We start from the raw sequence: 26,457 nt of genomic DNA, 5'->3' as shown, positions 1-26,457 counted from the left end.
TAACACGCCCATGTTTAATGTCCCACCTGTCGGAGAAGTATGAAAGTGATAGAGACGTCGGCTGCTCCCCACCCATCTGACAAGAAGTGAGTTCCGGGTTCTGTCTCGCTGTTACAACCGCTGCTGCTGCTGCTGCTGCCGCCACCGCTGTCGCTGCTATAACACGGGCTGGACCATGGCTCTTTTACTGGAAAACCAATTCGGAGAGCTTCCTCCGGACAAGTCCATTGACACTAAGTTATTTCTGGAAGCCGTCTCTCACATTCCCCTGTTCTTCGGTGAGTATTACCTGTGTGTAAAGTCGATAAAAGCCACGTTGAGGTGACTTTAAGAAGCGCTGCTGTCGCGCCGCAGTCGCTGTCACGGTTCATACTTTTGCTGACTTGTTCCTCATGATATGTTGATTCAAAACGACATGTCCCTCCGTCGGATCCCATGATTGGGGCCCTTTTAAGACGGGACGTGGGTTATTTCATACACTGGCCCGCTGGGTCACGGTGGGAGATCTGAACCAGCTGCGGCCGTGAAGCCTATAGAGAAACTCTTTGTTTACTCATTGAACAGAGCACACATTGACCTCATTGTGACTTAACTGAAACTATGCATTCACTGCATACCCCCCCCTCCTGTTTGTAAAGGCTGATCTGTATTCATCCTCCCCTCTTTGAGCCTGGGGATGTGTGATGAAGTCATTCATATTTTATTGCTTTGCTCTCAAATTTCTGCTTCTCTTTCAGACTGCTTGGGATCAAAAGTATTTTCAGTGATCAAATCTGACATTAATGGCAATATAACGGTAAGATACAGATCTGTCTTGTGTTGTTTCTGGTGTGTTTTCATACCACAGTTAATGGAGCAGCTTTCTTTCATGCAAACTAAACTCAACATGTGCATTTTTTCAGAAAATTAAAGCAGTGTATGCTCAGGATCCAGCAAAGTATGTCACCCTGCAGGACATCCTGGTGACAGAGCGGGAGGCCCACGGAGCACAGTGGCCCAAAGTTGGGGCAACGTTAGCTCTGATGTGGCTCAAAAGGTGAAGCACTATTGAACTCACTGTTATGTCATACTGTATGTTGAACTCACCTAGCCACTCAACTAAAAGCAGGAAGGCTCATCTTTCCTCCCTCTCCCTCTCTCTCCTGCAGGGGTCTCCGTTTCATCCAGATCCTGCTGCAGAGTTTAGCAGATGGAGACAGAGATGAGAACAACCCCAACCTCATTCGGGTCAATGTCACCAAAGCTTATGAGCAGGCGCTGAAGAAATACCACGGCTGGATTGTCCAGAAGATTTTTAATGTGAGAAAGAAAAAGAAAAAAACCCAGATCCCTTTGAAATAGTAGATTAGATGCAGCATCAGAAAAGATGTTTCCATGCAATGTTTCCATGTTTCTTTCTTTTTTGTGACATTTCTTTTCTTTTTGGTCGTTGCAGGCAGCGTTAATCGCAGCTCCCTATAGATCGAACTTCCTCAAGGCACTGTCAAAGGGAGAGGAAGTGAAAGAGGAGGACTGTCTAGCAAACGTGCGTCAGTTCCTGGTTAATTACACTGCCACTATAGATGCCATCTACGAGATGTTCACGAATCTAAACGCAGAGCTGGACTACACTGTTTGATGTCCCGGGACATAACTGGACTGGATTTGCAGGAGCGCCCTGCAGCACTTTCTTGTCTGTTGGGCATCAGACAAGTCCACCTTTCAAAGGTGTTTTTAATAAGGTTGTTTTACTTTTTGCTTTCAGTGTGGTATTTATTACTTTGATTATGCTTAAGTAAATACTAATATACTGTATGTGTTCCTAAAATTATGCAATTGCCTTAAATCTAAACAATCATTCTAGCAGAGAAAACATTTTTGTTCCCCATACATAATTGAATGTTACTGTTTGAGCTGCTGCTTTATTTATCTCATTTAATGGTGACTTTCACCTGACAGGGATACGAGATTGTAAATGCTGAAAAAAAGTGCTTTTAATGCTTAACATTCAGATGTTGTCTGCCTGCTGAGCCCTGGAGTTACCTCCACTGTTAACCTGGGAGCAGCGGCCCCAGAAGTAATCCGTAAATTTGAACGGTGCATTTCCAGTTGAATAATAAGTGCTTGCATCCACTGAGTGCCTTGGTGTTATTGAATAAATGCATAATCTTTTTAAAGTAAGCTCAGAGTCTATAGAGTCTATATGTGCCAGCAATTCTGTTCAGAGATTTTTTTTCTCTATTTTACCTTTTGGTGAGTTTGTGATGTGACGTGTGTGTTTAGCAGAGAAGTGTGGATGAGATGCGCTTGGTTTGTTTGTATTGTTCTCTGGCCTATTCTGCCCCTTTTAATGCCTCAAACGAGCGTAAGCATGGCATGATGCTGTGTCATGTGCACGTTTACTTATACCAAGCATATTCCTTCTATGAATATTCACACATTGTTAGTTCCTCAATAATCAACAATGAGCAGATTTGTAAGAAAACTGTGTTAGGACTTCTAGTCGAATCAGTAAAACCACACTCACAGGTTCACTTCCTGAATTTTACTCTAGGTGGCGATATTTACTTGTCTATACTTTCTGTTTTAATCATATTTATGGTGCAGCTACTGCATGAGACATTTTAAATGATGTTACTGATAAGATGTATGTTGCAAAACAGATACAGTTCCAGTCTCAGCCAAATTAGATCTGAAGTGACTCTAAAGGAGAAAAAAAAATCAGTTTTGTTGTCTGTAATTCTTCAAGAGCTAGTTTGTGAGAGGCTCATGATAGACATCAGTTTGATCTCACCAAAAAAGGCAAACTGCTGACAAAAATGTCAGTGCGGCTTAGTTGGAACACGATACATACATTAAAAATATATATTTATATACACTTTAGACATTAGCCGTAAATCTGAGGAAGAAAAATCCCCTCTCTTTTCATGTCTCCTAATCCTCCAAATCAACCAACCTCTTTCTCTGCCCACTCTTACTTATCTGAAGTGTGTCCCAGAGGAGCCAGAGTGGCTCTGGTTCCTCTCCCAGAGAAGCCCAGCCTGAGCTAATCGTCTCTGAGTGAGAGCAAGAGGGGCATGTCTGTAATCCTGTAGGTTTATCAGAAGAGTGTCCTGGCCTGTCCCGCCTGATAGATAGGATGGAAAACCTCCAAGCGGAGCCAGGACACAACAGGAAATCATTTACAACAAAGCCTCAATGACAAAGCCGCTGACCTTTCACACTGCAATATTTATCAGCAATAAAGTCATCAATGGAATATTGCAGTTTTATTCACAACGCTGCGTCTACGGCCATTATTCATGCCATCTAGGTTATTTGTTTTGTAATAGGCTACTTAAAGTGGGTGCTGCGGTGATCTAAACTACATTACTGCTTTAGCATCCAATTTAGGGGGACAAATGAAGCGAAATAAGAGGTGCATGAAGGCACACCATCTACGATTAGCAATTCAGAAGCTGGGTAATAGCGAGCCCATTTCTAAATCACGTGAACGTTCATACTCTTGTGGATGTATCTTAAAGAAAGCATGTATTTTTCATATACAAATGTAATATCTTAAGGACAAGGCCTGTACATTTATGTGTATTTTGAAATATTCAATGGCTTCTGCCTGAAGCGTCTGCTCTCCTTCTAGACTAACATAATTCACTTTAACAAAATTACTGCTTTCAACTTGCATCATTTAAATAGGAACCAGTCCAATGTATTTTAGTAAAGGATTGACTTACATCACATAATAAACCTGAGATCCTCCAGTGAAAAGATGGATCTTAATAAAATGAAATCTGACTAAAAAAAAAAAAAAAAAAGACCTGCCTGGTGGTTAAGCCTTAAATCCCTTTGCAATAAACCCAGAAAAATGTCTCATTTTCCCACAACCACTTTATCATTCATGAATATAATATAATCAAACCATCTTCTCAGCTGCATGTTTGACAGATAGTAACTAATGGCATGTAATAACACAAACTATTTGCTGGGTTTAGAAAATTTCATTTACTTGACAATCCTTATTAAGAAGAGGCAAAAAAAGGGGGTGAGGGGAATCGGGGTCATACATTGCAAAATGTAGTTATTTCAACAACATACTTCATGGAGAGCGCTCACATGTTCATATATAATAATTGCACTTTATAATTATAGAGACAGTTTGCTATGTAACTCAACAGGCCGACATAAATAAATAGTATTACAGAACCAGTGCAGACACACAAAGATCTACTCAGTCATACATCTCACACCATCAGAGATAATATAGCCCTACATAGAAGATACATGTAAATGATTCAGTTGGCCAGCTCTCTGACATGGCACTCCATTATACCCAGGTGTTGTGTAACAGTGTCAGAACCTTCCAGAGAAAAAAAAACAAAAACATTATATCATTCAAGAAAAATGTCTACACAACCTCTTACAAGTTAACAAAAATACAACCAAAAGGGCACATCTTGCTTGGCCTGAATGCCACAGTGTTGATTTGGATATGCAACAGTCCTAATACGCTGAGCTGAGCATGACTACATTGAATCAATTAAGATGTTAAATTACATAACTTTTGTCTTCGACTGCATAACGGAAAAAAAAATATATTCACATTTGTACGCAAAGTATCAAAACGCTTCCCCGGGCCGCACAGTGGCTGGGAGATTTGTATCATATTGCAGAAGCTGGGGCAGGAGTCACTGAAAAGAGGACGAAACAAAACCCACAATTAAACAGCAGACAACCAAAAATAACCGAGGGACTTTCCTCTCAAATAAGAAGCAATTGTATGTAAAAAAAAAAACAAAAAAAAAAAAACAATATATTCACAGGAACTGTAAGCAGAGAGCCTTCCCAAATTCAAGTGTTTTTTTGTTTTTTTTAGAAGGGTACCAATGATTATTTCAGTTCAGCACATTTCTATTTTTTGTAAAGGCCTACGGAAATGACACGGTCCATGTTTAAGATGGAACGGCAGATTCTGATTGGGTGCTCAGCGTCAGTAATAAGATGAACAACAACAGCAGGCTTATTTGATGGCCGTTTAAGATATAAAATTAAAACATGTAAAGTCCATAAGATAAACTTATATCTTAAGTCGTGATTATCATTTACCTTCAGGCTTAGAACACAAAGCCTCCTACAAACACAGTACATGCACAAACTAAAAAAAGGCATGTCTCATTCTCATAGATGTCTGAACTGACACACTTCCACTGTCTTTAATGGGTTCGTCACCCCTGCGGCCCGCTGTGTGCCAGCACCTCGTCTTATCTGTAGACAGGGAGTTGGATGTGGGTCTGCTGCTGGTGGTGCTCCAGCAGCTGAGGCATCCCCATGGCTTCGTACCCACGGCCCAGCATGCGCTCTTTGATGCAGGGGGGGTGGATCTCACTGATGAGGCACTCCAGAGACTGCAGGCTGCTGCTAAGTACTGCAGCGTGGCACAGGCTAGTACTAGGCAGCCCACAACAGAGGTTTTGGTCTTTGCTGTAGACCTGGGTATGTAGAGGGAGAGGAGGGTGGATCTGCAGCTGGTGATGCTGAGGGTGTTGGTGTTGTTGTTGATGGTGGTTGTGGTGTTGGTGTTGGTGTTGGTGTTGATGGCGGTTTGGGTGGAGGTGGGGATGCGAGAGCCCCAGGTCTCTAGGCCTGGCTGCACATGTACCCGTTGCCAGCACCTGAGTAGTGTAACAGTCGCTGTTAGGGGTGGCCACCACGCCGTCCCAGAGAGGAGCGAAGTACTGTCCGACGGAGAACTCCCCCGGCATGGCGGAGCAGTTCAGAGAGGAGCCGCTGACTCGCTCCTGCCCGGGAGGATGCGGCCTGTATGACAGCTGCGAGGAGCACGCCAAAGGGAGGCAGGTTTCAGGAGACTGGCCAACCCCGGCCTCTGCTGCTCTGTGCCCCTGAGCGCCGTTACTCACGCTGTACATCCTCACTGCTACCTGCTGATACGACGGCTGCTGCTGCTGCTGCTGCTGCTGCTGCTGCTGCTGAATTTGATGTTTGTGCTGCCACACTGCGTAGTCCCCTTTTTCTAAGTAAGCAGCTTTGGCTACGTCTGCACTCTGTGTCGGCAGCACGGCCCCCGTGAATGCCAGACTGCTCTGGGGCGGCACTCCCAGGACAAAGTCTGAGTCTGAATGTGCCACTGCGGCCACAGCCTGCAGAGACGGGCTGGCTCGAGCCTCCCCCCCCAGCTGCAGGGTCTGGCTGTGGGGAACTCTGCTCATCTGCCTCATCAGGCTTTGAACCTCTGCCAGCTCCGACTGGGGGGCCAGGCTCCGATCTCCCGAGGCCATCCCTGCACTAGAACAAAGCGTCTCAATGGGTACATCAGGCAGCTTACATGCGCTTATATGATAGGCCTTGTGCCCATGTCTGACAGCGTAGCCATTATTCAGGGGATTATTATACGGTGCCACGGAGGCCTGCGTGTTTGCGTGTTTAGTCCTCCTGCCCTCAGAGTTTTTCACCACACCTTTCACCACCACAGAGGCTTTGATGACGGCCAGCAAGCCCTGATATCCTCCTGAGTACGGCTGTGAGTACGGGCTGTAGCGGGGACCCGTGGTGTCCAAGCCGTTGACTGTTTTGTTGAGCTGTTTATGCTGCGGCACCCGCACGTCAGATGGAAAGATTTTGATTGACAGCGGGCTGTTGGCAGTCTTCTGGGCAAAAGCATCCAACTCCGCAGGAGAAGGGTATCGAGAAACCACGGAGGCCGGCTCGCCTGAGAAGAAAGCAGACAAAGATAAGCCATCAGTCCACAGGACGCCCAATGAAACCTTGTCTCTTGTTTTGTATGTGTGTGGTTTTTTTTTATTTTATAAACCTACCTACAGGGAATAAACGAGAGACATCAACTAATTTTACAGAGGGAAACACCTCCAGCTCTGCAGTGCTTAATGAAATTATCTCAGACTTTGTTCATCCTAGAATTAGTTTACCCACGTAAATCAAAAGAAGAGCAGTGGGAACAGGAGAGTGGCTAATTTTACTGCAGTGAGATTAAACTAAAGTGAGGGAGCAGGGGCAGCTGAAAAGCTTCTCTTTAACAATCACTAATTGGAGTCCCCCCCTTACTAATTAATATTTCAATAATTTGAATAGTAGAATGCTTCATAGCTGATCCACACTTTTCAGTTGTTTGTTAGTAATTTGCAATGATTCAAGCATCGCTAGTTCCTACCTATGATCTTTTCTTGTGCCATTTTATGCTTTTATGAACCTGCACCCATTCTACTGTAAAAGAACAAAAAAAGCCTGAAGCCTTGATTGTGAAGGAAAAGTTGTTGCTGCTGGAAAAAGAGCAAAGAGCACCACTGATTGAATTGTGTGTGGGTAAGCTAACGGGGACAAACTAAGATTGGATTTAAACACTATTATTCAAGCAATTTCATGGCTGCTTAACTCCATGCGACAAAGGAAAAAGTGGGAGAGGGGGCACCCCATTTAAAAACAATAAATCACCTGTTAGAAATTACCGCCACCTTTCGGAGCGACACTTTTATGGAATTCCTGACATAAAAAGAAAAAAGGTGCTCAAATTAACCTAGATCACAATATGAGTCAGTGCAAATAATAGCAAGCAAAATAACAAGCTTGTAATCGGCAGAAAAAGGCTAAAAATAATAATAATAATAATGGGGAAAAAAAACCAAAACACTTCATTTCATTTTCAATAACAAAACCAATTCCAGCTACGCAGGGGCGAGGCTCACTTGTTGTTCCCCATTTGAAATTGATTTGGGAGTTCATTTCATTTCAGGCCTACAGTGAGCCTCCCGACTGTGAAAATGATTCAATCTACAAGATCCATCTCATGAAAGAAATAAATTGGGTGTTTAAAATGGAGGAAAGAGGTAAGGTGGAGTGTTCAATCCATCCAGAAATCTCCCAGCGGAGCAGAAGGAGCAGCACCATGGTGCCGGGAGCATGAATGAATTCTACAGAGAAATACAACAAAGCAAAAACACTGCTTATTATGTATCACAGTGTAGTGCTGCTATAGAAAACAGTGACATCTGGGATGCTGGAGAGGTGTTTATACTGTACACAACATCAAGATGTGAGCTCTCTCTTCTCTAGTTTCCCATCATGCTTCTCATGGAGAAAGAGCTAACAGGAAAAACCAGCTGCAATAACAATTTCAAGCCCTTTGGATAAAAGCTGAAAATCCATGACCGTAACAGATAAGCAGAGGACGGGGTTTCATATCCACCTGAATGAGAAGTGATCGATATATCAATACGCACATGCACTGACACCATAGCATAAAACCTGCTTACTTTCTGCCTCAGATAATAATGCTCAATTGGCAGAGATGGATCATTTAGTGAGGCGTTTTGGCTGATTCTTGCTCAGTGAAATGTCAGTGTTAAGCCCTGCAGGCTGCGATCAGCTTGCTGTTCCACAAACATTTCAAACACTTTGAATGCTAACACATCTTCACAGGGTGTCTGATATTGTTAGTCCAGAGATTACAGCCCTGTCAGAGCCGTGGAGACACAACACAGCTGCGCTTCCCACTGTGGCTGCCTTAATGTGGCACTATGGAAACCTCATTAGCAAATAGTCCCTTCCCCACTCTGCATTCACATATTTATCATCTAAAGGCCACTACTGTGTGACATATGCATTAAAAAAGGGGGGATCATTTGAGCTGGTCTTGCCAGAAGCCCAGCCACTGGGTAATGTGAAGGCAAAAGCTGAGATCAGACGCAGCATGACAAGCATTAAAGCTGCTCTAAATTACAACCACAGGTAATTGTTTCAGTCTTGAGGACTTCATTACCAATCAGTGCTGTTAAACTGCAGTAAACTGTGCACAGCACGTCATGTTTATCGGTCTGCGGTGGCTCTTTGAAAGCATGTGGTAGCAGTGGTAAAAGTATATGCTTCAGTCATTGTTCACAATATTTGCTCATTTCACGGTTTTAAAAACACACCCAGCTCTAAAGGACCTTTAATGTGTAGTTCATTTATTCTAATCAGGCACCAAGATGGATGGAGTTTCCCTCTGAAGGCGTCAAGCAGGCGAAGAGCCCACTTTGTAGAAGCTGATATCCCACACAAAAGCTCCTCATAAGGGCACGAGGATTTCTCTGCATTATTGTCCATGATATGCAAAAAACATTCAGCTTGAATGGTCATTTTTGCTTTTCATTTTCACTTTAAATAATTGATACCAAACCAAACATGTCCGTTTAAGGCTTTTGTTGGTGTCTCTTGCAGTAACGCAACACTTAGTCTCCTAACAATTAACAATTTTAGCTTCATCAAAAACAATGCAGCTCGTGTGATTTTGATATTGCACTTGTTTTATTACATAGCAAATAATTGTGCCACCCTAGTGATTGTGACCAAAATAATACACAATAACAATATTATTGTGTATCATATAGCATGGTATTATATCACATGAAGACAGAAAGAGGTGCATTGTGATGAAATATGACAAAAAGTGAAGGTGTCTGAACAATTTCTGAATGCACTACATATAATTAAGAGCGAAAGTGGTGATTAAACAGCATCAGCTTTCTAGTGTCATTTGAACTTTCCAAAATGTGAGCAAGTTTGAAGTAAGCTTCAGGTTAGTGTCTTGCTGTGCATTAGACCACATTACACAGCCAGAGTATTTCAAAAACATATGCACCAGCTGCTTCCAGCTCATTCTGGCTGTTCTCCTGAAAACAAGCAAATAAACAAGTTTTTTTTTTCCTCCTCCAACCCTACTACTCCTCAGTTGGCAACAGTCATTATATTCAAGCCAGCCATTTGGCTCTGGCATTTACAGAAGCCAGGAAATGAGTAAATATTTTTACCTAGCAGGTGAACTGTCTGGGCAACGATGTACTTTTAGCTTAAGAAGTGTATGAGTCACTTAAACAAGATTAGTCACGTTGTTCCTCTAGTAGTATATTAATGCAGGCTTAATGTTTAGCACGCAGTCAGCATTTCAAACACAGGAAATGCTCTGTATGTAGCACACATTAACTGAAAGTGGCCAAAATTATGTTAATTTTCTATATTCTTTTTATCTTCTCTTTATCTTCTCTCTTTTGCCAGCTATACATTCATTGTGACACTGTTTCCTGTGCGTCTTTACTGTAGTCACAATGAAATTCAGTGGTGTAAAATCAAGGAAAGAGGTGAAAACAAATATGAGGCCATTCACATGACAACGGGGAAATGGCAGCTACGTGTTGTCAGGTAGAGAATGGCAGAGAGATAATTAGCAGCCTGACCTTAAGCACTTAATCACCCTGAACCTGCAGCCTGCACGCCGTTTCACTCCTCGGCCCTGACACGCAGCACAGGCACACAGAAAGACGAAAAACAGCACAGAAAAATAACACCAGCCACTTTTTCACCAGCAGCCTTGGCCGAGGCAATCGCGCTTTGCTGTTTACACATTTTAATTCTTTGACCCTTTAACATTTGCTTTCAGACGGGTCTGATTGAAGTAGTTTACGTGGGATTAAAAAGCTTGTTTTGTATTTTTCATTTTTCCACAAAAAAAAAAATCTGCATAATGACTCTGATGCGTGTTGCATCTAGAACACTGGCTTGATAAAATTTAATGGTCCCACCAGTCAGGCTTGAATGTTTTCTTCCTTAGACACGGCTCCACACAATAAACACGCTGCTCAACTGTTGTGGCACCATGCTGAGAGAAACTGGCACTCTTTCATAGGAAACACCTAATCCTGATTTCCTCTTTCCATGCAGGAGACTTGCTTGGGAAAAAAAAAAAAAACAAGTTGGGAGGAGGGATCAGAAACTCTCAATCACCACAAGAAATAATGATGTGTGTGCATGTGTATTTGTGGCTTAAAGAGTTTTTGGGAACATTAACATAAAGATAATCTGGAGGGACAAACGCTGCATTTTAATCACACCATGCTGTAAATATATAGGCTCTTTTATAACCCTGATTCCACCCCCATACAATTCTGCCACTTTAAACTGGCTAATCTTTTTCCCGTGGTCACACTCGAAGGCATCCCCCCCCCCCTCCTAGATTAGAGCGGAGCCCTCATTGTTTTGGAGCAGTTTAAGTTAATCGCTAATTTATGGGCAAAACAAGCCCTGGAGGCATGGGGCTGAAAACAGGAGCTCATTGCGTTTCCAAAGTCACCGCATCCGACGGTTACATACCCCAAGGGCCAACATAAGGGAACGATTAGAATGACCAGCAGATATGTTTCCCGTATGAACTGAAGCTAAAGAAAAATCCATAAATGACTCTTCATTAATATCCATACATGATGGACTGGATGGCCAGAAATACCCTACTGGCCTTTGATGTTATGCTGGAGACTCGTGGTGAACACTTTAGTGAGATAGCGTGTTTACAAGAGTCAAATCCTCAGCAGGAACATGGCACTGAGAGCTGGCAGTTAATTACAGAACAGCGCTTCTCAGCGAGCATAAATACTTGTTTACCACACTAATCATCCCGATATTTTAAATACCCTGGCCCTACCTTAATAAACAGGGACTGAGCTCAGCACATTTGCAACGCCTTTAAAAACCTATGTCCCTGTTACCATGACAACCCCCTCTTTGCACCCAGTTGGCCCAATAAGCCCAGTCATTAGAACCATGTAATTAATTGGCCCTGCCTTCATTCATCTGTTTGAGATGAGCTTGTGCAGTTGACTATCTGCTGGTTAGATGGACGCAATAACACCCCAAAACTAGCAGCTGCCGGGTTCTCCCTCACCCCCCGACTCAAGCCACAAATGGAAGATAAAATGATGATGTTTGTTTTGTTTTGCATCATTTATGATTGTATGTTAATTGCATTCGCCGTTGATGGATAACTTCGATCAGTCCATTTCCAACTTCAGCCAGAAGTCAGTGCAAACATGGAGATGCACAGACATCAGTGATTTATTAAAGCTGTTATAGTTTCCAAGGTCCCTGCTCCTGGAAGTAGAAGTCATATTAATTTCCTCATTGATAACAGTGGGTGACTCGTAGTTGGAGCACTTCTGTTACTTAGATGGACATACAGCTCTCCAAGCTGAGGCATTAGAAGACATAAACAACTCTGATGGGGAATAACTTTGGCCAAAAAAAAAAAAAAGTGAAAGTACATTTCATAAAGAAACTGTGACGGCAATTTGTAGAGCCAAATCCTCACTTTCACACAAACTTTCATTTGTGTTTTGAAAGTGTTGCCACCCTGACTTGCACCTCTAGCTGGATTCTTCTCCACAGCATTGGCTAAAGCTCATGGGTAGGGTAGTATTTATAGCCATCTGCTATGTCCAACTGACAGGCACAACAAAGCTGAAATAATTAAAACTGGAGTCTGTAACATATACCTAAACGGTTGTTAAATCATTCAGGAGATGTTTCCCTTTAACATGAGAATAATGGCTGGAAAGAAACACTTGAATATTTGCATGCAGTCGCAACTGTGTTACACGCCACCTCACAAATGTAAAAGGCCAATGACTTTCCATTTGGATCTGCTCTGGTCTATATATCAACTCCTAAAAAAAACAAAAGGGAGTGTGGAGCGGTTTAGCAGAGTTGTTTACTGAACAGCTGCCGGCTGCTGTTAGGAAAGCAGAGCTGATGTGACTGGTTACATGAGCCATATTGTAAATGTGTCGTAAAGAAACAAAACATTGTGCTGAGTAAAGCTAAACGGAGCCGAATGGCAATTCTCCGCTTTGTCGCCGAACACGCTCTTTCACATTACGGTCATTTGACTCCTCGCTGATATAAAATATATTGATTAATACAGGTTTAAACTGTGTCATCAACACAGAGAGGTGCAGTATCAGCAGCTTTCAGTACTTCAATGAAAAGGATGAATATTTATCTCCTAAGAGGTGAAAGGAAGGTTAACAGTTTCCTCCATGTGGTTCACCCAACCTGGCAACCAGGGGGACCATTAGATAGAGATGGATGGGGTGGAGAGAGTATAGACACAGGACGTGCTGACATCAGAGCACCAAATCTCACTCACACTAACTTCTCTATTCACAACCTTCTTCCGTAAACACGCAAACATAAAACTACAGACAGTCATTCACCCTGCTTTCATCCGCCGGCCCCTCTCCATGTCAGTACTGTCTACATGAAGGCAGCTCACAGGACATGGTAACCTCGGGGTTGAACACTGTGTGTGCTCGAGGAGGCTCTGGTGAATACTCCTTTGCATCAGTGTCACTCCTCATTTGTTTCTGTGCCGCTTGGCCCAGCTTGGGCAAAGTTTCCCCTCTAAAAGCCGGCAAACGAGCGCAGGCCAACAGCGTGGGAAAAAAAAAAGAAGCATTTCCAGGCCTGGCTTTCAAGCGGAGATAGCAGAGAGGAGTGCGGCTCTCATTCACTCTCATCACATAATTCCTAACCCTCGTTTCTCAGAAATCTTTCACATGGGTTCTGCGTGGCTGAGAGCTTTCATGTCCTGTGCCTTCCATTTATTGATAGCTAAAAATGGAAATGGCTCTCAAAAGCGCAGCAGCGACCAAAGACCGTCCCCATTTAACTCGATCCAACGACAACTCATTTAATGAAGAAGCCCGGGCCACACACACACTAAGCTCCCATCAGCAGTCTATTCCCTGTGGCTGTGCTTGAAATGTCAGGATTGAGCTGGAGGGTGCTGCACTACGCTCAGTCGCAGTACATAAAACTCAAAGGGGAGGGGGTTAAAAGGCCCTGCAGGTAAACAGGATGAGAAACGCACCCCTGGTTCTGCCTGAGGCAAACTAGGCCCTTCTGTTCCAATGTTTAGCAGACAAGTGCTCCACTGATTCCCAATTAATATTTAATAACAAAAAAGACAAAGAGGCATTTCACCCAGGGAGAGAGCTGGGAGACGATGATATGAGGATATGGAGCTCAAGAAGGAAGGAAATTCAACATTTCAAAGTTGAATTCACAAGTTGGATACACAGTGTGTGGTTTTGTTTAGGCTGTATAAGTCTCAAAATAATAATGCACCACCACCCTTTCCATGAATAACACAGGTATTTCCTCTTCATTTGGACAGTTTGGCCCTCATGTCCGGACCAAACTTATTTTCATTGTGTGTTTTTTGTTGCCCCTCTTAGATCTGCTAAAACATTTAAGGTTCTTTGGTGACCTCATGGAGAACTCTCAGCATGGCTCTGCCCAGCCTCAACCTAACAAGAGGTCTAATTCAGAAAACACCTGTGTTCTTGTGCAGGTGTTAAGGTTAACCTGTCACTGGGATCCAATAATTGCAATAAAATTAGGCCGTCTAACAGCGCAGTGCATGATTCACAAACAAAGATATCTTTTATGCGAATGCACAGGCCAATGGAAATGAACACAACATTTACTGGTAATGGGATCAGTCAGATAAGATAATCCTGACCGCTGCCCGGCTGCAGATATGACATATAGGCTCAGCTAACACTGATAGTCAAATTATGGTGATTCACTCAGAGAAAAATCTGGATGTGCACAATGTTACTGGTCAATATTTGCATACTCTTGCGTTTTTGTTTTCTCTGAGAGCACAGCCTGAGTCCCACACAGTTTCATTTCATTTACAATTAACCCTGTTAACTTCTGCAGTGCATTAGCTGTGGGTCTAAACGAAACACTTTTAAATATATGACAGCACAGACTCAAAATAATAACAACACAACTCACTGCAGCACCCGTGGCTAAAAGAAAACCCACGTATCTTTCAAAGGACCAAATAATTTAAGCAGCTCTATAGCTATATGGATTTATAAAACTGCAACACACACACACACACACACACACACACACACACACACACACACACACACACACACACACACACACACACACACACACACACACACACACACACACACACACACACACACACACACACACACACACACACACAGTTGAACCATTAAACTATAAGTAATTATGAATCTTCGATATAGCTTCAAACCAAACCCAGCAAGGAAGTATAAAGCATCAGCAATTTTTTAAAGCAATCGAGAAAAAGGAAACCACAGCAGAATAACTTCATTTGTGGTGCTATGATCTCATTATATGAATCTGGACTATCTAGGAAGGAAAAAAGAAAAGAATGCATTTGAACCACTGCACAAATATTATAGAGTCACGTATATAAAAAGAATACGAACTAATTCTGCAAAAACAGATGTTGCTTCTAATTTGTTAATTGAAAGAAACCTAATCACAAATGTCAATCAAGGTTAGTTCTCAAAAATACCCACTCAACCTTTCGGTGGATGCAGTGTAATCAGTCAGAGATGAAGGTCAAACAACACTGACATGGGGGCGCTTTCTGCTCAAAATGTGAACATCATTAGTAACCCTGTATGGGAGAGTTGATTAACTCTGTAATTTCAGAGGTCCACTTTGACCTGCACGCATTTGCACTGCAGGAGCACGCTGATTAGTAGCCCAATTAAGAAGCATCATCATCAACATCATCATCATCATCATCATCATCATCAGGAGGGCCATTATTTTAATTCATGAAGCTTCACATTCACAGCAACTGAAAATTCAACCCACTGCTAAACCCATGTGTCGCAGGGATGCCCTGTAACCTCTACGCTAAGTAAGACACAACACACACGACTTTTATTAATTACCTACCCAACAGGTGGCTGGTGGTTGTTTGGTAATAAACGCTGATTAATGTTCGAACCCTGTTGGCAGGGGGCGGGGCGGGGGGTGATAATATTTAGTCTTTGGTTGTGCTTAGGAGAGTTATAACTTATCGGTTGTGTAATGGATAATCACTCCTATAAGAAAATCAATCAATCAATTGTAATGTTATTTTATGGAGTAGGTGGAGCAACTAAACAGGGCTTGGCTCTTGTCCCAGGAAACTTGTACTTAGCTGCTTTCTTTTTGATTTTCTCACTTTTCACTTTGTTTTCTTTTTTTTCTTTTTTTTTGATAAATGTGTAAGGACATTGCAGACTCACCTTTGTGGGTGCAGGGCTGCAGTGGTGGTACCGGCAGCAGTAATGGCGGTGGTGGAACATCGAGGCTTTTGGGTGTGCAGGGCAGACGCTGCGACGAGAGGTTCTGCCGTCTCTGGATACAGGCCAGCATGATAGTTGACTATGGCTGCACACAGCCTGGGTAAACCTGCTGGAGTCAAGAGAAACAAAATGCTGATTGAACAAACCTGAAGGACAGCTGCTGTGCTCTGAGTTAAATGCTAACCTGAGCAGGCTAATATACACACAATGGAAAAAATGGCTTGTGTTAACAGGTAGGGCCTACAGTACATGGTAACCATGCTTACCATGAGCTAATTAGCACATAAGCACACCAGTTGAGGCTGTAAAATCATTAGTTTTGTAGATACTAACTTATAAACAATAAAATCAATATTCGGGTATGAATGTCAGGATCTATTATGAGAAAGAAAGTTAACCTAATGCTGGTGCTAAAAGGTTAATTCAGAAAATCCAGTCAGTGGGTTTCATTCTCTGAGAACAATGAAGGTCTGTATGAAATCTTAAAGCAATCCAACAGTGTTGAAATGGATCCCTGATCAGTTCTGCTCTCTCATCTTTTCTTATTTGAAAGGTTTTTCTACATTGAGAGGACACGCAGTTCTGAGGATCACTGGAGAGAACTTAGATGCCAACTTGAAGTTTTTTGGGGGGAGAAAAAAAAAATCAAATGATGAGCAATACATTCAAAGTCTTGCATCAAACATCAGTTTGATGTTGGAAAGAAAACTGCAGGTTTGCACACTAGAAAAAAAAAACCCATAGGAGGCTCGATTCAAAAACATCTTATCCCTGCTACTTCAGTAGATTACATATCTTAGAACTCTTCCAACGTCTTGGGTCCTTTTACCATATTAAAATTCAGCAGCCCCACTTTGAACTGCCAAGACTGCGCATTTAAGAAAGTAATATCACTTAATGACGACTCCTTCTGCTTAGTTGTTATGATGGTTCTTTCCTGTTATCAACCTTGGTCTGTCGGCTGCAATCGCACAGATCATTTACAAGGCCCCCTGTAGCCTCGGGCTGTGTGTTTCAATTTGTAACTAGCCCTGAGACCTGGATTTCTTGTTCCATAAATTTATGGCTGTATTGATCAGCGGAGAAAGCCAAAAGCAGCTCACTCCCTAAAATAGGCTGCGCTGTTTGCAGAGCTAAGTATTGTCAGAGGAAATGAGAGACTGAGTCTGAAAAAGAAGGCGCCTCTCCACAGCTGTGCTGATTGAAGCAATCATTGCGGAGAAGAAAGCCAGGCATTGAGGGAATATTTCAGTGATAATCGCATTTGACATTCTCTTTGATTATCTGAGAGAGTCAGCAAATCTGAATGCTAGCACTGCAGAACTACAAAACCTGGGGCTACTGTAAAATACTTATTACTGTATTGGAATCAGGTATTTCATACGCCGACAACAAAATATCACAGATGTATAGGCTATTAATAGTTAATAAATCCAACAATTGCAAATGGAAAGACCCACATTTCCATACAGCCTGGTGCAATGGCGATATGAGCCCGTAACACACAGCTGTCAAGATTGCTTCGTCTTCTTGTTCGGTGTATTTGGTTCTTTTGGATTTTTTGCCTTGGTTTCTCCCTCAGGGTCCAGAGGGCAGCTAAAGCGAGCCAACCGCAGAACACAGTGTTCAGTGATGAGCTGCAGAAACATGATTATACCTTCCCCTCAAAAAAAAAAGGAAGAAGAGACGGAGTGGCTTTCATTTTTACTCAGGTGCCAGCCCCTCACTCTTCCCTTTCCCCGTGTGCCCACTCCCCTCCTCCGCTCAACATCTGTCCCTTGGTGACAAGCCCACTTCAAACTGCTCGGCGCAACCTGTCTCATCTGAGCGCGCACATCTGAGGAGCTAAAACCCCTCAGTATGGTCCGATTCCATTTTTGAAAATAATAGCAGTTTCACAACAACCCCCTTCCATTACCACACATTTGTCAAGAGGGAGGTGCTGAAAAACGCTGAAGGAACACAAGGGAGAAAAGGTATCTCCAGGGAAATCCCTTCACGAGCAGAAAATGAGACATGAATTGGAATACCTTCCATTACCCTCCCTAATTTGCAACTGGAAGAAAATACATCAAGGAGGTCATTATAATTCAAAGAGAGGCCAGCAGTGGCTTAAAGAAAAAAAAAAGTTTCACTGAAAGCAGAAAAAGGAGCTAGATATGATGCATAAAGTGCAAGTAATGATGGTTTCTTTCATCCTGCTATCTAAATTTTAAATTTAAAGAGATTTTATGAAAACTTAAGCTTAAAATTGCCTTTCTCACTCTTGAGTAGAATTACCCGAAAATGGGGGGGAGAGAGATAAAAGATCAAAGTAATCCCTGAATTCATGATATTATCTGGGCAAAGTTCTCAAGCAGCAGTATCAGTTCTCCTGCCCTCCATTTAATGTTCTGCTCAACAAAAAAAGTTTTGTGCCTCACACTTTCTTATGATGTCACATCAGGATATCGCACAAATTGTGGAACTGCTGGAATAATGTCACACAACTCCAAAGTCTTTAAAACTCAACCTTCACAAGTAAGGTCAGAGATCTTTGTGGTCAGCGTTGCTCCCCCCACACTTCCAAGACACTTTTCGTCACTCAGCAGCAGCCAAGACATCACGGCTGAGTTTATAAACCAGATGTCGCACTTCTCACATTCTCTCCAAAGCCAACGCTCTGGCACTTCCAGAGTCTTACAAGTTCATTTCTTCAAGGACTTCTGTAACATGCATATTAAAGAAAAAGGACACAAAGTTTAAGCTGCAAGGACGTCTAATCCTCGGCACTCTCAGGCGACATCCACGCGGCTGATAAGCAGCATGATGTGGTCCACTGAGGGGGTGCCAGGAGATAAAAAATAAAAAAAAACCTTGTGCTTTGCGGTCCATCTAACTGTCCCCCATGGTTTTCTGATAAGGGTGTTTTGGCAGACAAGTTTATTTTTCAAGCCTCCTCTCTCATCACTGACAGGATTTAAAATGCCTTGGTTTTCTTTTCTTTCTAATGCCATCCATCCACCCGGATCAGGACAGGGCATTTTCAGAGAAGATAAGGTCAGCTGAAGAGCTGTAAGGGAAGGGATGGAGAGACTTTACAATGGCCTGTTCACTTTAAAAGACAGCTAAGCGATGCTTTAATTGTTCATTTCAAAAAGCAAATACTCACCAAAAAATATACCCTTTAACTTCTTTGAGAAAAGCCATATTTATGGTGTAAAATGGAAACTGGTATCACTTAAGAGTTCCCAGTAAATACACTGCTATGTAAAGAAAATTGAAAATGGGCCATGCCTGACTTTTTACCTGCACAAAGTGGCAGCACAAGAATAACCATCAAAGCAGGAAAAATGGGATCTAAATTATACAGGGGAGTCAGACAAGAGCATCTGTCTGACCTTCTGGAGTCTTTTATGACTCTGCACAGCATCAAGGGTCAGAGCGAAGATAGAGGCAAATTGCAAAGAGAGCTTTCCTCTCAGCAAACATGCACAGGAAAAAAAAAAAGATGCACACACACAGAGACAGACACACACACGCACACACACGGGCAAACACCCCCTCCCTGCCTGAACCATCTCAGCTCCTGTTAGCGGTTCTCAGAATCCTCAGTTAATAATTAGATGATAATGAAAAAGGTTTAAGACGAGCACCCTTTTCACTCTCTGGGTGGATTAGCATGTGAGTGCTATGCTAATGTTTCTCCTTCCTTCCACTCAGAAACTGCAGGCGAGCGGAAAAAGGGAAAGAACACAAAAGCAAAAAAGGAGAAGGTTAATTTAGAAGGAAATAAATGATTAACAAAGAGCAAATGGTTATTAGAGAAGAAGAAAAAGCAGTGTCGCTCTTTGAATGAACATGACATGGCCCATGAATAACAATACACTTACTGTATAATTAATTGTATATTATTTATGGCTTCATACAGTCTTCAAGGTAGGCACGGCAGGAACCTGTTTAAGTAATGGAGACCAGACAAGTAGTCTGACATTCAGTGCTGCTGCAGCTGCTGGATTCATCTCTATATACCCCTCCTCTCTCTCTCTCACACGCACGCACACACACACACACACACACACACACACACACACACACACACACACACACACACACACACACACACACACACACACACACTCCCAACCCCCTCATACAATTTTAATAGAATCTATTACTTCTGGATTAGCCGATAAGAGCTGCCCTGGTTAAATTCTATAATAGTTTGCATAATTGGTATCAGAGCAGCATATAAGAGAGACCCAGATTTCTCTCTTCTCCTTCTGACACAAAGGTTCACATACAGGATAACCAAACAACCCGGAGCCACTCTGCTCCACGCTGCAAGAACACTCAAGGCCCGAGGCTGATAACAATGAGCCTCATTTCCATTGAGATTAGCTCCTGTAAAAGGTATTACAACAGTCTTAAAAAGCGTTTCCTATACAACTTGTGTGCAAGCACAAAATTTATGTAAATACGATCACTGGGCAATACTCAGACAGATGTCCACGGCATTCAGTTGGATGTAAATCATGCAGCGTTAATGGCTGGCTGTCTGGGGAAAAAAACATTAACATTGCACTTTCTCTCATGCAAAATTTCACATAGCCAAGACAAGACAGTTGTGTTGCATTGAAGCTACGTGCACTGACGGCAGATCGGGCTAGAAATCACAGGTTTTCAACTCCATAACAGCAGCCAATCATCCACTGACAATTTTAGGAGCAGTCTCTCCTAGGCTACATATTGCCTCACTATTGCAAAGACACACGCGATAGGGTAAAGTCTACCCCATGTATAAATCAAATATAAACTTGCACATTATTATTGGACTAACTAAATTTTCCTCATGTTCCTCGCAGTCTGTAAATTGCACAGCCACCTCCCCGTGTTGCGTTTCCAATAAAGGAAAACACAGCTTATATCAATGTGTTTTAGGTCTACTGAGCAAAGCAATATATGAGCTCCACTGTGAAACCTACATCAATCAACATTTCATTTCCCACTACATCATCGATTTACCTTCTAAATAAACCACAGTTATTTGAAAATCCAGACAAACTACATATTAAATATAAAAAAGTCTTAACTTAGCCAGAGATTGACATCATCGTCATTCTTTAAAAAAATTGACTCTATAATTTTGCCTTTTATATGGGGATATAAAACTCATCGTATTTCCAAGGCTCATTTACAAAAGCCTAAGAAACATGGTGGTCTTGCCCTTCCTAATTTTCAACATTATTATTGGGCAACCAACGCCAGAGCTTTAATTTTCTGGCAGGATCTGCTCCCTCAACATAGAGAGCACTGCGATACACCTAAGTGGTTACAGCTTGAATCACATGCTGCAAGAAATAGCTCCCTTTCAGCTCTTTTGTTTTGCACGAAAGATTACCCTTTGTCTTCGGTTGAGGATAGTTTTGTGCTGTATAATTCAATTAAAATTTTAAAACAAATTAGGAAGGTACTTAAACTACCTGATTTTTCTAAATATTCTCCTATTTGTTTTAACCATAGTTTTGTTCCAGCTAAGTCTGATCAAGCCTTTGTATTCTGGAGACAAAGGGGTCTGGTTACCTTCTCAGATTTGTATATGCATAATCATTTAGCTTCATTCAATGAGTTGAAGGAAAGCTTTTCCCTTCCTCAATCCCACTTTTTTCGCTATCTACAAGTAAGGCATTTTGTTAAAGAAAATGTAAACAACTACATAAATCCTAGTATGGAGCACTCATTTTTTGCCATAATGAAACTAAAGCCAGGATCTAAACACCTTGTTTCAAAATTTGTTTCATTGTTTTCTAAAGTTTCAGTTTTGTCAACAAACCATATCAAGTCTGCATGGGAGGCAGATCTTGGTACGGAGCTGTCCGATGAGGTGTGGAGGGAAGGGTTGGAAAAGATTCATTTAGGTTCAACCAATGCCAGGTTGCAGCTGATCCAATATAAAATCATGCACAGATTACATTATTCCAAGGTAAAACTCAGTAAAATGTATCCTGATGTTTCCAATATTTGTGACAGATGCAACCAAGGTCTAGGGACTCTGGGGCACATGTTTTGGCTCTGTCCAAAGATTGTTTCTTTTTGGCAACAGATCTTCTCATGGTATAGTAATGTTTATGATGTGCAGCTGGATCCAGATGTAGTTTTTATATTGTTTGGTTGCTCCGAAACTTTCTTTTCACTCCCTCGCCCTATGCAGGTGACCATCAGATTTGGCACCTTGGTGGCAAAAAGGTTGATACTTAACGACTGGAAGGCCACTGACCCTCCTAGCTTTTCCAGGTGGCTGAGGGAAATGGTCTCAGGGATATACCTAGAAATGCTGCGCTGCAATCCGGGTACTGTTACACCACCCGTGGAGACTGACTGTGTCTGGGGCCCCATTGTGAAACATATTAACACAGTTCTGTAAATGTCTGGGTAGTGTTTGTCGTTGTTGTTTTGTTTTGTTTTGTTTTGTTTTGTTTTTGTTCTTCTTGTGTTTGTTTGTTTGTTTGTTTGTTTCCTGTTTCGGCTGTGTGCTTTTGTTGCTGTTTTTGTTTGTTTTGATGTTGCTGTTTTTATTGTTTAGCTTGTGTACTTGTTTGTTGTGGGGAGATTGGAGTGATTTTTGAAAATAATAAAAATATATAATTGACATCAGGATTCCCCCCCCCCCCTGCAACTATACCTGCAGAGAAACCCCTACAGTCGCACACAAAGCCTGTCCCCATCCATCTTTTCACTCCCACCACCTAATAGTGAAAAAAAATTACATCACCTTCCGTAGGAACAATCTCAAACAGTATTTTCAATAATTTAACATCTAACACTGCGGCAACAAATGGTCTGAAATGAATGACAGTCCAACTCCCTGGGATCAGAGCTTGCACCATTAACTTCAGCAGCAGCCACAGCTACTGGCAGCATGAAGTATTTGCCTATGAGCTTAACAGTTTTGACAAACAATTAATCATTTACGTTGGAGTTAATATCGGCCATTTCTGTGAGTCGCTCTTCCAAAACAGCACTGGTATGATGATTAGTGGTTAACCTGTCCAATACATCATGTTATATGTAAACTATATAACCACTGTTTGTTGAGTAAGTGGATTTTTTCCCCCGCTTATGCACATTTTCCTCTGCCCAGCCTTAATCTACAATGAGGAAATGGTTAAGCTATAGATGAGGAAAGAGGTCGTACTCCTGGGGTTTAAACATTGGATTTGTTATGTGGAAAATAGTAATTCCGGTTTCTCATTTTATACAGATGCTGAGCACAAATTAAGCCATTAATCCAAAGCTGCACAATTAAATCTTATCTCTGAGAACAGCCTTGTTGTGGAGAAGAAAGCCTTGGACTGACCCAAATCTGCCCTTGCACGTAGACGATGCCAAGGTAAAAGAAACTCACCGCATGGGGTAAAGTCTGGCCAGTGCCAAGGTAGCATTAGAGGGTAAACAGAGCCTTATCTTATCCTTATCCCAGTATGCACACTGAGACGCACTGTCAAAGAGCTATGGGTATGCTGTCCAGCCTTTAGAAAACCTTGACTTCAAAGATAACAGATGGTGAAAGAGTAAGCTGAAGGTTTTTGTGGCGAGATAACTTCTCTTTCAAATCGAAGCAAAGCTATGATTTAAATTTCATGTTGACATCTGCCGGTCAATTTGGACCTCAGCTGTAGACGTCCAATTTAAGAGAGGAAGACAGAAATTAGAGGAAAATGAGTTTATAATACTCAAGCTTAAACTCAATCCCACCAACCCCCCCTCCACTCTTTCAGCTCGGTCATCTGGTTGTTTATCTTACTCTTACACTGTTAGGGGTCACCGACACTTCCAGTCATTAAAATCTTGAAGCAAACATAAACCTCTGTAGGGGAAATGCTGCTTGTATGGCTCATATAGGAGATAACACAATGATAAGCTCTCAACCAGGCATCACTGACTGAAACATCAAAATGTTCTAGGGGGTCTTTGATCTCCGGACCAACTAAAGATGTCATCGTCTTACTGCATTTCTACTCGCAGCAAATGATAATGCATCAATTGCAATTTGGCAGTCTTAATCATTAATTTGAAGTAATGACCATCATGTAGACAAAATAAAGATTAGTGTTCCAAACAACACCGTCAGTCCTCTCCCCTCCCCAATGACCCCAGAGGCCCAGTCCTTAACCTTCCACCCTTAACCCCCGTCTCACTGCCCCTTCATCCCATTAGAATGAAAAGACCAATTAGACAGATTTCAAAAGATGGCAGGCTGCCTGTAATTACACATGACATCTCTTAGCAGATAAAAAGGTGATTACAAAGGGTGCACAGGAGAAATTGCTAAGCAACTGAGCCAGTGGCATTATCCCTGTAAGTTGGGAAGAGAGGTTGGGTGCATGCATGTACATTTTCAAAGTCATTTTGCATCATCTTATCATTTGGTCTCCAAACCACAGACTGACGCACAACAGAAGCCTCACTGAACCCGGTATAACAAGCCTCGAACACGGAGCAATGGACGACATGGCAGGGGGAGAAAAAAAAAGACATGACCTTAATCAGTCCTTGTTCTGGCCTGGGTAATGATCATCCAAGAAAAGGTCATTCTCGTGGTGAGCAGTTTCCTCCATTCAGTGATTCAGTAGGCCTGGAGATTGAGCGAGCCTGGGGAAACTTCACAATAAATCAGAGCTCAGCCTCACTCCTGAGAAAGCAAAGGGAAGCAGGCAGCCAAATGACAAATCCCTTCTCTTCTCGGAGTTGGAATTACTGCTGGGGTGTGATGTGAGATCAGAGGGAAAACCCCATGGGATACCTGAGCATTGACTGCTCATGATACGAGGCAATATACAACCACCTCAAAGAGGCTCAGGCCCCCCAATGCAAAACACATTTCCAGAGGAGAACCAAAGCATGAAAATCTGTTGTTGTGTAATTACAGCTATTTACATCTGACAGTCTATAATTGAAGACCACAGCAGAGCTAAAGCACAAGCGCTGTTAAGTATATGAGGCGTAAGCATGGATTGAATGTCAAATCAATACAGAAGATAAGGCACTAACATTTCACTGTGGTTAAATTAAGGCTACAGCGGCATGATTTGAGTATATTAATAGGAAATGATGAGAAAGAACGATTTCTGATCAAAACAAAAATCATTAACCCAGGGGAGTTGACATACTTTTCTTTTTCAGTCAGAAAAGAAGCAATGAAAGAGAGAAGAGGACAATAATAAGACACCAAAATTGCAGGCTTTTCTTCTCTATCCTCTGGTGAGAAGCTGTGACATCCCATCTCTCTGGGTAATAAAGGATCTGGCACAAGCAGGAAAAGCATGCAGAGTAGAATTTCACACCTGGCCAATAATCTATAGGCCCCTCTGCTGCGGCTAACCTTCAACCTCGGCTGCCACCGGTGCAGTGAGGTGCAATGATCCCACCTCCGGCTTCTAGACAATAGAAATGGAAACCTTCAGAGGCAGCCCTGAATGACCGATAATATACTTCAAAGCACTTCCCGTTTCCACTGAGCTGCTGAGCGCCTTTCAGTGCAAGCAAAAAAAAAAAAAAAAAGCCAGCATCCAACTCACAAATGCAGACAGACGAGACTAGGGATCGTATCAGCTCACAACAGAGCAGTTTCTAAAGAGGAAGAAAAACACATTTAGAAACTATGCAAATATTTCCTATTCATATATAATTACCAAATAAGGCCTGCAATTATCTATATTTAACTGTCAAATGGATTTCTGGGAAATATCCTGCCATTAAATGAATTATCCTACATAGTGGGTATAAATTACACCCCCCACAGCTGGACTCGGCCCATATAAATACACATTAGGCAATAGCAGGACACTGATATATAGTAAGGGCGAGACGCTCCTATCCATTAGTGCGCACTGGGCATCTTTCACCACTTAAGCGCTGTCGACCTAAAATCAATGCAGGGGCGAATCCTGGCATCATGCACTGAAGCATCTTTTACAACCACACGTCTTCTTCTTTTCTTTACTCTGTCATTGTAGTCAGTCAACACAGCGACCATTAAAAATCAATCCAGTTGCTTCAACTGCGGAGGAAACAAAACATGTTTTTTTTTTCTGGAGAAACTACATGCCCAACACAAATACTAAAGCATCGATTCAAACAGTATAGAGTGGAAATAAACATAATCGATGTCTTACAGAGTTTGGTGTTATCATAAGGCTTGTTTATCTTTGGTTCGCCACGGCTGATTGGTTGTTCTCCTGCTCGGAAGGCGTATTTCCTCTGCAAAAGCAATCTCGCCACTGATTTCGCGATGCGCACTGGAAACCTCCGGAGATAGTAATATCCATTGATGAAGCTGGCTCCGGTGGCTGCTACTTCCTCATCAACATATTGGTGGAAGATTGTTTCACCGATTTGTGCTTTCCGTGCGGCCGCATCTCAGGAGCCGACAAAGCTGTGTAATGTATGTATGAGTGTGTGTGAGAGTGTGTGAGTGTGTGTGTGAGTGAGTGCCACACAGAGCGATGTC

General features: G+C 42.3%; 3 protein-coding genes across 9 annotated transcripts in view; 1 reads left to right on the top strand and 2 right to left on the bottom strand.

The window, feature by feature from the left end:
- Positions 1-26,457, bottom strand: part of zmat5 (zinc finger, matrin-type 5) — a 346,127-nt gene that overhangs the window by 59,159 nt on the left and 260,511 nt on the right. The window lies entirely within an intron of this gene.
- On the top strand, positions 104-2,156 carry LOC310994842 (glycolipid transfer protein-like). The gene is made up of 5 exons (XM_083983707.1): positions 104-278; positions 738-796; positions 903-1,036; positions 1,149-1,299; positions 1,436-2,156. Exons 1-5 carry the CDS (start codon positions 176-178, stop codon positions 1,616-1,618), a joined length of 630 nt encoding a protein of 209 aa, XP_083839833.1. The 5' UTR covers positions 104-175; the 3' UTR covers positions 1,619-2,156.
- Positions 3,955-26,414, bottom strand: LOC310994840 (protein FAM222A-like). Of its 7 annotated transcripts, none has more exons than XM_083983703.1 (4): positions 22,720-22,814; positions 17,429-19,903; positions 15,909-16,077; positions 3,955-6,700 (listed from the first exon to the last, which is right to left on the bottom strand). In XM_083983703.1, the coding sequence occupies exons 3-4, from the start codon at positions 16,036-16,038 to the stop codon at positions 5,235-5,237; spliced, it is 1,596 nt and encodes a 531-aa protein (XP_083839829.1). In that variant the 5' UTR covers positions 16,039-16,077; positions 17,429-19,903; positions 22,720-22,814; the 3' UTR covers positions 3,955-5,234. The 7 variants fall into 7 exon arrangements, with proteins under 7 accessions (XP_083839829.1, XP_083839830.1, XP_083839827.1 ...); XM_083983704.1 differs by having other exon boundaries at positions 19,841-19,903; XM_083983701.1 differs by lacking the exons at positions 17,429-19,903; positions 22,720-22,814 and adding an exon at positions 26,123-26,414.

This window comes from Trachurus trachurus, assembly GCF_905171665.1.
Source record: "Trachurus trachurus genome assembly, chromosome: 12".
NCBI lineage: Eukaryota > Metazoa > Chordata > Actinopteri > Carangiformes > Carangidae > Trachurus > Trachurus trachurus.
Note: the sequence above shows the minus strand (reverse complement) of the source record. Positions and strands in the feature narration are given on the sequence as shown.

Excerpts from the sequence above, each read along its gene's own strand:
- LOC310994842 (XM_083983707.1), top strand. The coding sequence starts at position 176 with ATGGCTCTTTTACTGGAAAACCAATTCGGAGAGCTTCCTCCGGACAAG. Across the intron at positions 279-737 it reads TCACATTCCCCTGTTCTTCG|ACTGCTTGGGATCAAAAGTA; the intron begins GTGAGTATTACC and ends CTTCTCTTTCAG. Across the intron at positions 797-902 it reads ACATTAATGGCAATATAACG|AAAATTAAAGCAGTGTATGC; the intron begins GTAAGATACAGA and ends GCATTTTTTCAG.
- LOC310994840 (XM_083983701.1), bottom strand. The coding sequence starts at position 16,038 with ATGCTGGCCTGTATCCAGAGACGGCAGAACCTCTCGTCGCAGCGTCTG. Across the intron at positions 6,701-15,908 it reads GCAGCCCTGCACCCACAAAG|GCGAGCCGGCCTCCGTGGTT; the intron begins GTGAGTCTGCAA and ends CTTTCTTCTCAG.